Source organism: Mustela nigripes, chromosome 8, assembly GCF_022355385.1.
Source record: "Mustela nigripes isolate SB6536 chromosome 8, MUSNIG.SB6536, whole genome shotgun sequence".
Lineage (NCBI taxonomy): Eukaryota > Metazoa > Chordata > Mammalia > Carnivora > Mustelidae > Mustela > Mustela nigripes.
In genome coordinates this window covers 5650619-5662832 of record NC_081564.1, presented here as the reverse complement: position 1 = coordinate 5662832, position 12214 = coordinate 5650619, and the positions used below count along the sequence as shown (strand labels likewise).

At 52.4% G+C, this 12214-nt stretch overlaps 1 protein-coding gene across 1 annotated transcript in view; it reads left to right on the top strand.

Moving 5' to 3' along the window:
- DNAH10 (dynein axonemal heavy chain 10) overlaps window positions 1–12214 on the top strand; it is a 140082-nt gene continuing 127868 nt past the window's right edge. Inside the window, 7 exon segments of the mRNA XM_059408227.1 lie at window positions 1–214; window positions 1063–1082; window positions 2676–2724; window positions 5825–5886; window positions 7206–7314; window positions 9334–9449; window positions 11033–11243. Coding sequence (XP_059264210.1) covers window positions 1–214; window positions 1063–1082; window positions 2676–2724; window positions 5825–5886; window positions 7206–7314; window positions 9334–9449; window positions 11033–11243 — 781 coding nt within the window.

Below are 12214 nucleotides of genomic sequence, written 5' to 3'. Positions count from 1 at the left end.
ATGGACGACCTGCGGGTGCTGTGGATGCGCGACCGCATCTACACGGCCTTCGGCCTCACAGACCCCAAGCTCTTCGAGGAGCTGCTGAACCGCAACGACGGCGAGGTGGAGGACCTCATCCTGCACTTCCTCAACCAGACCAGCGACGAGGAGGGCGCCTTGCCGCTCTTCTTCTACCGCAAGGTGGTGCCCGAAGAGGTGGAGGTGGAGATCGGTGAGCCTCCCCGACGCCGCCGGACTTCCCGCCGCTCGCCGGCCGCTTTCCGAGCCGCGGGCGCGGACACCTGCTTGGCCCAGTGTCCCCGGCTGGATGGCCCCGCTCTAGGCAGAAGCAGATCTCAGACCCCGGGTTCAATCCTGGGCCCTCGGACGGGTGCTCGGAAGTCTGCCTTGGACTGGGACCTGTTTCTGCGCTGTCTCTGACTCGCTTCCCCATTCTGTCCCTCCTCTCCTGGCTCTTCTGCCACCCTCGCCCCGTGGCGGGAATGCCATCGCACCCCGCGCCGAGCATCCTGTCCCTAGAGACTCACAGCTGCCCATCCTGGAGGCCCAGGAACGGCGTTGGGTTCTGGATGGAGGCGGGGAGGGGGCCCTCCCCCGCCCCCAGCTCCGTGGCTCCCAGGGTCACTCTCTGCTTATTAAGACACCTGGGCAGTTTCGTTGGCTCCTTTATGGGGCTCTGGCCCGTCCACAGGACCTGGATCGCACCACTGCCGGCCCCTTCATCCCTCCTTTCTTTCTCACTCTGTCCCTGCCCCAAGCAAGACTTCTCTTGGCTCCCAGTTACACATCATAGGAATGGCGACAAGTAGCTGCTGGTGTGGGTGGTGGCAGGGAAGAGGGGTGTCTGCAGCTCACAGCGCTAGCCCAAGGCACTGTTCTAATAGGCCTGCGTTTCTAGAAATAACAAAATGGAATCAGGCTGTCTGTGTCACGAAAGGACTCACTTAAATTTTAAAAAATGACACTGATTATTACTGAAGGGCATCCTCTCAAGGATTCACATGACATAGAATTATATAAAGTAAGGACTGAAAAGGCAAACCCTCACTATCCCTCAAGTCCCACTCCCGGTCCTGTAGGTAAGCGGCGCTACAGTTAGTCGTGTGTCCTGCCAGATCCTTCCCGGAACCAATCAATCAAGCAATCATCTGTATCTTCTCTATATAATAATATATAATTTTTTTTAAATTGTTATTTATTTATTGACAGAGAGAGAGATCACAAGTAGGCAGAGAGGCAGGCAGAGAGAGAGGAGGAAGCAGGCTGTCCGCTGAGCAGAGAGCCCGATGTGGGGCTCAATCCCAGGACCCTGAGATCATGACCTGAGCCGAAGGCAGAGGCTTAACCCACTGAGCCACCCAGGTGCCCCAATAATACATAATTTCTAAAATCAATCATACTATATATATTATTTTGTGACATGTCTCCCTCAAATACATCTTGAGAATTTTTCATATCAATACCTATCGATCTATCTACCTTTAATAGGTTTTAAGTACATTGATATACCATATTTTATTTATCCATTCCATAAATATTTTATTTATTTATCCATTCCATAAATAAAATATTTACCTTTCCGTAGTATTCTTTTTTCCCCACAAACAAGGTAACAATACCCATGTACCTTTGCGCCTTGTATATTTCCGTGGGAGAGGTTTAAGAAAGAATTGCGGGTTTCCTAGGTGTGTGCATTTACACAATGGGGGTAGGTTGCCAAACTGGTCTGGAGAAAGGGCCTGCCTGTCCACAGCCAACAGTGGCCAGGTGCCTGTCAGCCGCCAGTCCTGACTGCATTGGAACTGTCAATCTTTTTCATATCTGCCAATCCCATAGATGATGGGGACTGCGCTTGCTTAATCTATAGTACATTTTTGAAAACAATTATTTATTAGACACACACACACACACCCCGCAGTGGGGGAGGGGCAGAGGGAGAATCGTGAACCAGACTCCCTGCTGAGTGAGGGGCTCCACCTGGCGCTGATCCCAGGACTCTGGTATCGGGATCTGAGCCGAAGGCAGATGTTAACCCACGGAGCCACCCAGGTGCCCCCTATATTACATTTTAAATAATAATTAGTGGAGTTGAGCCTTTTTTTTAATGCCCGCTGATTGCTTGGATTTCTGGGGCCTGGTGGAACCATCAGGTCATTCTGCGACCTTGATTTTCATCTCCCGGGGAATTGGCACGGGTCTTCCTTTGGTGCCACTTAGACGTGTCTGGGGTAACTGGGACATTTCGAGGTGACTGCGTTGGCTCGGAAAGCGGCGCCAGTCCGGGCGGGCAGGGAAGGAGGAGCCAGGAGGCAGAAGGTTCCAGACGGGCAGGCGGCAGGTGTAACAACGCCGGGAGCTCGCACCCGAGGCCTCTTAACGCGAGAGGAGCGGGTCTCCCTGCGCCCGCCCGCAGCTTAGGGTGCGCGGCAGGGTCGCCGGGGGTCCGCGCACCGGCCGAGCTGCACCCAAGGGTGGAAGGGGTCGGGGCTCCCCGTCCTCGCCCTGACCTTCCCCCGGGACTGTCGCAGGCGCGGGGCTCGGGGGAGCAGTGGCCTCCGGTGTCTCGTGGGGTGGGACAGCCACGTGTAACTCCTTTCTTCCATGCTGGAGGCGGTCAAGAGGGCGACGTGGTGCCTGCGGCGACGGGGACCGAGGCGTCCGAGGCGACGGAGGAGGAAGGCGAGGAGGAAGAAGAGGACGCTCAGAAAGTCGAGGCGGGGGGTGAGTCAGGCGAGGAAGGGGGTCGGGGGCGCGGAGCGGGGCGCGGTGCGGGGCGCGGAGCGGGGCGCAGAGCGGGGTGCTGGCTGGGGGGGCGCGGGACCCGCGCCCTGGGGGCCGCCCTCTGCCCTGCGGCCTCCGTGGGTGGTGCAGGGGTGGGCAGCTTTTTTCCTTTCCCCTTCCTTTCCGTTGTTACGTGATTTCAGTTTATTTCTGGGACCTTTCTACTATTATCTAACTGAGCTTTCTTTTTGCCTCTCATTCCTGAAATTATTTTACCTTTTTGGGGGGGGGGGGGGGCATTTGCATGTATTTTTTAAAAATTGTATTAAGTTTTTAAACTTAATTTCAGTGTAGTTAACTTTCTATGAGCGTCAGGTGCACGGAATGGTGCTTCAGCGCCGCGGTCCACCCCGGTGCTCCTCAGGCCGCGTCCCCTTCCTCCGCGCACCTGCCTCCCCTCTGAGAACCATCGCTGTGTGCTCTGCAGTTAAGGGTCTGTTTCTTGGTTTGTCTCTTTTCCCCTTCGTTCCTTTTTGTTTCTTAAATGCCACATACGAATGAAATCATTGGATACTGGTCTTCCCCGACTGACTGATCTCACTGAACAGTCTACTCTCTGGCTCCCTCCGTGTTGTGGCCCATGGCAAGCTCTGGTTCTTTTCTAGGGCCGAGTGATACTCCACTGTGTAGAGAAACCGCATCTTTATCCATTCATCTGTGATCGACACTCGGGCTGCTTCCATCATTTAGTTACTGTAGATAAAGCTGCTGTAAACACAGGGGTGCATGTATCCTTTTGAATTAGTGTTCTTGTATTCTTTGGGTAAATACCCAGTAGTGCCATTGCTGGGTTGTAGGGCAGTTTTTTTGTTTTTTGTTTTTTCCCAATTTAAAATCAATTACCATATAGTGTATTATTCATTTCAGAGGTCCAGACCTGTAATGCTTCGGTCTTATGCATAGCACCCAGGGCTCAAAGCATCCTGTGCCCTCCATAAGGTCCATCACCTGGTGACTCCCATACCCCTCCCCCAGCAACCCTGTTTGTTTCCTAGAGTTAAGAGTCTCTTGTGGTTTCTCTCTTTCTCTGATTTGTTTTTATCTTTTTTTTTTTTTTTTAAGATTTTATTTATTTGACAGAACACAAGTAGGTAGAGAGATAGGCAGAAAGAGGGGAAGCGGGCTCCCTGCTGAGCAGAGAGCACGATGTAGGGCTCGATCCCAGGACCCTGGGATCATGACCTGAGCCGAAGGCAGAGGCTTTAACCCACTGAGCCACCCAGGGGCCCCTTATTTTACCTTTTTGAGGCGCCTCCATACTGTCCCCCAGAGTGGCTACGCCGGCTTCTCCTACTGCACTTCTCCTCCACACCTGTTGTGCTTTGTGTCTGTAACGGAGGCCATTGGAGGCCATTCCGTTGGGTCGGAGGCGGTCTCTCACTGTGGCTGTGATGAGCATTTCCCCCGATGCTGAGCATCTTTTCACCGGTCTTTTCGCCCTTTGTATGGGGTGGGGGAAGGGTTGAGGTTCTTAGGGGTGCCTTGGGCCCTCACGGGGCATTTGGTGATCTCTGGAGACATTTTGGTGGTCACCACTGGAGGGTGGGTGCTGGTGGCATCTGGAGGGTAGAGGCCAGGCATGATGTCAAACGGCCTAAAAGGCCCAGCATAAGGCCTGCAACAAAGAATAATTCAGCCTCAAAGGCCAGCAGGGCAGAGGTTGAGAAAACCGTGCTCCAGACCCTGCACGTTCCCAGTAGGGCTGAGCAGCCCTTGGGCCACACTTACCCCGGGAGTCACCAGAGGTTGTAGGCAGACACCTCACTTTCCCAAGATTGTGAATATTTGAAGATCAGAGGGAGAAGGGGTGTTTTGGCAACGTGCTCTCTCTCTGCTAGTTCTCTTCTTCGCAGAAGCACTCACTTTTAACCACAGTCTCGTCCCCTCTGTGGTGCAGATTGCAGGGAGAGGGCTGTGAGGGCGGAAACACAGGCTGTGCCCGTTCACGCTCAGGGAGGCGAGGTTGGATTTTGAGGAGACAGACGGCGGGGATGAGGGTCGCAGCCCTACTCCCTGCGAGGCTCCAAGAAGACTCACCAGTCAGTCTCTGGGCAGGAAAGACCTCTGTGGAAGGAGGCTGCTCGGAGAGGAAGGTCAGGGAGGTCTTCTCGACAAAGCAAATTAACGTTACTCCCAAGTGGAGATTTAAGTGCATTTTTTCTTTTTTTGTGATAAAATATACAGAACCTAAAACTTAACCATGAAAACTTCAGCGGCATTCAGTTGGTGCGTTTGTAAGTGTGTTTTTGGCTGCAGGCGGTTACTGGTGCTCTAACAACGTCGATACGGCTGCTTATAGACTGTCTCCTCCCCTGGTCCCTGGGCCAGGCACTGAGCCACACTGCCATCGAATCCTCCAGAATCTGACCACTCAATGTTATTGCCCCCGTTTTACGGATGAGAAACCCGAGAGCAGACCAGTAGACCCCACACACTTATTTGATTCCAAAGCCACCCTGGTGTCACGTCGTGACTTCTGCAGTAAGAGCCGAACCATACCGGGGACCTCTCTCCCTTCTCTGTGATCGCTGGATGCGTCGGTCACTCCCAGGGCTGTGACCGATGGGCTCTGAGGTTTCTAGATCTGTATCGGTAACAGGAGACTGGGGAGATACACATTCATTTTGTTTAGATTACTTCTCTTTTCATACCCCACTAATTTCGAGTTTCACAGAGAAAATAGAATAAATGCTAATATGTGAGCTGTCATCCTCTTCCTAATAATAAAACTCCCAGATAAGTGAAAATCTCCCGAGAAGTCACCCATTGCACATGGTAGCTGGAATGTACAGGTACACACACACACACACACACATTATTTCTGGCTGAGAACCCACCCATCAGAAACACAAAGAACTTTCATCATTATAACACACATCAAAGCTCTGATAGGATTCATTTGTAAAAAACGTATGTGTAGCTCTTTGGTAACACGTCCGTGGAATGAGCTATGCTGTTGCACAAGAGGCAGGTATGGTCTGATGGCAGGAACTCTGCTTGTCTGATTATTTCTGTTTGCACACTGAATAATGTTTTGCAGCTATACCCGGCCTAGAGAATGAAGACGTGGACAAAGAGATTTTAGAAGACCTCCCCGTCAAGGTACGTCTGGCTCCTTCTCCTCCCTGGTGGGGTAACGGGAACGCCCCCACTTTGAGTCTGCATGACTGGTCGTTCATACGGGGAACATTTCTGGAGTAGAGACGGTAGAATCCTGTGCTCACGTCCCTGTAGCTACCCGCAGATTAAATGATTCACTAGAATGAGTCCCAGGACGCAGAAAAATGCTTATACATGCAATTGTAAGTTATTTCAGCGAGAGCGTGCAGAGTAGAATCAACAAAGAAAAAGGAATGTGGGGCAGAGCCCAGAAGAAAAAGGGGCCCGAGCTCCCGGGAGGGTGACCTGGACGGGCTGCGTCTCCCAGCAAGGATGTGTGAGAACATGTAGGCCATCAGGGCAGCTCACCCGAGCCTTGTTGTCCGGAGTTTCTACTAGGCATCCACCCGTGGTGTGGAGGATCCATCACTAGCCTGCAGGAGGTCGGGCTGATCTAATGGGACGAGGGCCCCCGGCAAACAGAAACGGGCATTCACTACCCATTATGCAGCTAGTAAAAACTACCTGGCATGACCCAGAGCCCCGGGCACACAAACACATGGCTATCAGGTGGGCTGTTCCAAAACCAGAGATGATCACCAAGGAGCTGGCGAAGGACCCGCTTGAAAACCTTGGGAACGTGCAGAGTTTGGGCAACCCAGGGTTGCAGAGTTAACTGTTTACTTCAGACTCCAGGGGTGGAGCTTAAAGCCAGGACGTGAACATCTGGCCTGCTCTGTGCCCCACAAAATTCCTCTGATGTGCTCCACGCACGTACCCCGCCCCAGAAACCACATTCTAGCCTGGTTGTTGTAATTTCTAGCTTTGGGAAGCTCTGTCTGGACTTCTCCCAGGTCAAGTGTGGCTGCGTCGGTCAGTTACTAGAAGAGTCAGGCTGAGCGCTGAAGTCTGGGTGTGCTGTCACATGTGTGTGTGTGTGCACGTGTGTGCGTGTGGCTCGCTCTTGCCCGTTTTCAGCCGGGCAGCTCAGGCGGTGCAGAGAGGAAGGCTCCGGTGTGCCTGGACGTTGGCTTGTCTGGGTGAGCTGGTGTCCATCATTCTTTTTTTTTTTTTTTAAAGATTTTATTTATTTATTTGACAGAGATCACAAGTAGGCAGAGAGGCAGGCAGAGAGAGAGAGAGAGAGAGAGAGAGAGAGAGAGAAGCAGGCTCCCTGCTGAGCAGAGAGCCCGATGTGGGACTCGATCCCAGGACCCTGAGATCATGACCCGAGCCGAAGGCAATGGCTTAACCCACTGAGCCATCCAGGCATATCCCTGGTGTCCATCATTTTGATGCTCCTTTTGTCCCCTGTGTTTCAGAAAACCATTAAGCACACTGTGAATAAGACCTACCTCCATGTGCTGTGTACTCCTGTTCCCGAGGAGTTCCTGGACCAGAATGTGGTGTATTTTCTCAGAAATACGAAAGGTATATTTCTGGCTTGTGTGGGTAGGTATGCACCTGGGTGTGTGTCTGTGAGATTCTTAATTTTTACACTTTCTTGAGACTACGACTCTTTCCTTTCTGGACAGCCAATCCTCATTACTCGTGGGTTCCATATTTGTGAATTCAGCTCCTTGCTCACACTTTTTTATAACCCCGAAATCAATCCTTGTGGTGCCTTGGGGTCACTGACGGATGTGCACAGCATGGGGAAACATTTGACTTTATTTTATTTTTAAGTAATCTCTATACCCAATGTGGGGCTTGAACTCATGACCCCGAGATCAAACCTTGCATGTTCTACCAACGGAGCCAGCCAGGTGTGCCTTAAGGGGGAAATGTTGGAGTCCCTGAATATGTGTGTTCTTGGCTGTGCATGGACACGGGGACACATTTGAACTCTTGCAACAACCATCTTCATTGTGACTGCTTTAGTGCCATGGTTTTCACATTTTTTGGTGCTTCTTGTTGGTGATTTCATGGTTTCAGACGGCATCAAGCACAGTCCTGAAGTGCCACCCGGTGTTCCCGAGCCCGAGAAGGCTATGACGTTTCTTGTGGCGGACACAGGTGTATCAGAGACGCTTAGTTCAGGCATGAGTTAGTGTTGGCTGAGTTCACCGTGAACAGATCAGCCGTGCATGTTAAGTAAGTTGTCTGCAAACAGAAACACAAGTAGAGCCTGGTTTACAGTGTTGACGGCTGCAGAACTCGAATCCCTGCGGGTCCTGCGGGAGCCGTGGCTCGGTATTCGTGGATTCCTTGTTCGGGGGACGTCGGGGAACAGAACTACCGTGACTAATGAGAACTGGCTGTGTAAATGTAGTCTTAGTTCTGCTGTGACAATTAAAGGGAGAGGGATGCCAAATGAGGGGACCCTGAGTTGTAGGATGAGCTCTGGGGCTTTCTCCGTGTGGCTGTGTGATTGAAGACCGAGCAGTTGCTTGGAAGCCAGGTTCATCCCATGGGGTCATTTTGGGGTGGGATGTTTCCACCGTGCATTCCTACATGGGTGTTTCTAGTGACCCTCCTCCCCCCACCCCGCCCCCAATCCAGGGGTAGTCACTCTCCTGTCTCCTCTGACCCCCTGGCCCTTCCTCCTGCCTTATTTAATTTGGGCTGACTCTCTCCACTCTTCCCGCCTGGGTTTTCCCCATTTCTTCCGCCTTTGCCTCCCCATGCGGGCTGTGCATAGCTACGTTTTAGGATTCACCGTAAATTCCGGGACGAACATTTATGTGGCTTTCTTTTTTCTCGTTTGAACTTGGATGGTGTTCTGGTGCACAGGCTATGAGCTGGGCAGCCACGGGGACCCCCTCGGGCTTTATTACTGCTTGTTCTGGTCATCTCTGTGTCTCTACGGTCCGCTTTCATTGAGATCAGGCTCTTTCTTTTACATTCTGGGTTCTTCTGTGCCTTTCCTTTCAGTTTACTTGACTAAAGAAGAGTTTGATGTACAGAACTACACACTGTGGGTCCGAAGCCAGTGAAAGGACTGCCTTGGTTATGCTTGTCCTGTATGTATGTTTTGTTTCCCAACGAGGTTGAGGAAAGAGCCCAAGGGACCTTCAGTAGGTCTCTCCTGCTCAGTGGTGCTTGGTCTGGCAGAGTAAAGACAAGTGAAATAAAACCTGGCAGAAGGGTTGGCTGTCACCAAATCTGTCTTTAAAAATGCCCATCACTCAGAAGGGACTCTGACCAGGTGCGGTGTTGCTGGGAATGAGGACCCAGGCAAAGCAAGGAGCCCAGCCAGTATTTCTAGAAAACACGACTATGTCTCTCCGCTGGTCTGGGTAGTTCCCCGGGGCTGCCCGCACGTCAGGCTTACCTCAGTGTCTCACGGGCCGAGGGACTCGTCCGTCAGGACATCAGCAACATGTTGAGTCTGTTTATGGAGTGTTTCTGGGTGGCTGCTCGGGAAGAAGGAGTCGAGTCTCCGACATTTGGGAGTGTTACCTGCCTGCCACGTGCCCACGCGACTCAGGCTCGCATCTGTTCCCACAGAGATGATCTCCGAGGCGACGGACATGAAGGAAGCCATGGAGATCATGCCTGAGACGCTGGAGTACGGGGTCATCAGTGCCAATGTGCTCCTCTTTCTGAAGAATGTCGTATGTCAGGTAACTGTGCACGAGGAAGGGATCTCGGCATTTTGTAAGGTTCAGGCCCTCTGGTTCGTTAATGCCACACGTAAAGTTCAGGAGCCCTTCCGTCCCAGGGCCGTCGGGGGCCCCAGCGGTAGAGCAGCAAGCAGCACGGACTAGATCTCGGTGCTCTAGGAGCGGATACTGGGGGAAAGACTCAAAACGGATTCCTAAGCTGGAAAGTATCACGTGGTGACAAGTAGCAGGAGTTCAGTAGACCCTAGTACTGTGAGAGACATGGACTCTGTGTGCGCACACGTGTGTTTGTGTGTGCAGGGAGTGGTGGTAAGGGATGGCCTCATGCGTGGAGGCGGCGAGGTCTGATAGTGAAAAAAACCCTCGTGAATAGACTAAGTCTTTAATAAGTTCCTAGGGAAGTGTAACAGGGTGGGCCTCGGGGGGGCCAGGAAAGGCCCTTCTGAGGTTGTGGCATTGAATTGAGACCTGAATTAGGTGAAGGTGTCAGACATGGTGGGGGGGAGGACTTCCTGGGCAGAGAAGGTAGCATGTGCAAAGGTCCTGAGGCAGGAGCAGACCTAGCCTGGTGCAGGAATAGAAGGAGGGCCGTGCGGCTGGAGGGGAGTGGGGAAGGTTGGAAAGGCAGGTAGTTGTTCAGCAGGGGAATAACATGATTGGGTTTGCATCGTTCCTCTGGCTGTTGTGTGAAACTTGTGGGAGCGGGGGGCAGGGGCAAAAGCTGAAGGGAAGAGTAGACCAGTAGGAGGCCTGTGGAGGAGGATGGTTGTCTAGACAGGAGTTCAATCAGGGGAGGGAGTGGGAGGCAGGCAGTGTCCAGATGTTTTACTGGGGAGAGGACGCGTTGAACGTCACTGTGAGGGTGTGGTCTGCAGAATCCAGATGAGAAACCGCACGTTCTGGGCTCTTCAGTCATTGGGAAGTAGGCGTACGAGGTCTTAGACCATGAATCCAGGTTTCAGAAGAAAAGGTCTAGCTCAACCAACCAACCCACGGACATTTTTTTCATCATTTTTACGTGGGTGAAGCTTTGTTATTATATTCAAGTGACTTCGTAAATGCATGTTGCTGTCCTCAGCTGAATGTCCAAAGGACTGTGTCCTCAGACCCTCCCTTATTTTAGATTTTTATTGAAATAAACTCTGTGCCCCACATGGGGCTTGAACTCGCAACCCCGAGATCAAGAGTCGCACACTCTATCCACAACAGCGTCCGCCAGCCACGCACCCCCCTCCCCTTCTCTATTGTAACCTCCGGTGAACCAGCCTGGGGCCGAGCGGACTGGCTGACCCTGCTTTTGTCTCTTGTTTGTGCCCTGGTTTGCGCCCAGCCGTCTCGCCGCGGCCTGTGCTGCCAGAGGAATGCAGGATTTTCTTCTGGGTGGTCACCTCGGGCTGGGGTCACATCCTTACCCTGGGATCATTTTAGGTCAAACATCACTTCTCTCTCCCTAGGGTCTGTGCTCTGCGCCGGAGCAGTTTCCACTTTGTAGTTCTGTCTGTGGCTCTTCTGATAGAATGTTCGGCCCCCAGAGGCTGTCCAAGTGCGTGGTCTTGAACCCGACATGGGGTGATTTGTTTCAGGTTTTCATGCCGGCGCTGTCCTTCAATCAACACAAGGACGCCTCCCTGGGACTCACGTCGGCAGAAATCCCGGACTCTATTGAGCACGATGCGGACCTCCCCAGCGTGCCCGGCGAAGCCTATCACAGCATTCAGCTGATACGGGATGAATTTTTAATGAACATCCAGAAATTTGCAGGCAGTATTCAGAGAATAATGCAGCAACTTGAAGGTGAGGCTTCGTTTCGCTCGTGTTGAGGGAAGCACGATGGGTTTCCTTAAAGAAGGCAATTTCAGAGTCCAGGAGCCTTTTGTTTTCATTTATAATCCTCCATTCCTCTCTGGTCACCATATAAGCGACCCTGAGCTGAGAGGAAGGCCCAGAGAGGAATGACGGAGCCCTGCCCTTCAGGATCTTACAATCTGGGGGCACAAGGGACTATGGCCGAATGAGAACGTGGGAAAGAGATTTGGGCCTTGAGAGGTTTGGAAGAGGGAGACCATGTCAAAGAAGCAGGGAGAAATCCAAGGAGACTTCCTGTAGGAGGCAGCCTTTAACCTCTGAATGGACAGCAAAGCTTTGGTAGGTGGCGTTGGGGAGCCAGGGCATTTCAGGCAGCCAGAAGAGCCTAGACAAGAGAAGCGAGTTGGAAAGCGTGGAGTTTCCATGAACAGGGAAGGGTGGCTGGCTTGTCTTGGCCTACTTAGCTTTGCGTGCAAGGCCAGAAGCTGCTGTTGGATCAGCATGTTGTCCCCTGGGGTGCATGGCACTGTGGGAGTCCCCCAGCCTGGGAGCGTGCGTGGCATGAATGGAGAACAGTGAGGAGGAAAGGCCGGCCGAGCGGGTTGCACCGTGGAGGGCCCCCGCCCGCGACAGCCAGCACGCACTGTGAGATGGCATCATGGTTCCAGGAAAACGAACTGTCCGCCTCTTTGTGGTCACACTGACCGTACCTCCACCACCTAGAAATGTTCTCTGCTGGAAACGAGAAACACCCGTAGAGATCCAAACTTTTGATAACATGCTAGGGACCTGTGTTTTTCCGATTCTACTTTAGAACATTATTTTTACCCCCTCCCCCACCCTGCCCCCCAAAGCAATACTTCTCTCTCCGTGTCTGTGTTTCCTTCACTGGGGTTTATAGCCTTCCTTGGCCTGTCTGCCTAACCCTTTTCTCCCTGAGTTCGTGTAGACTAGCAGAG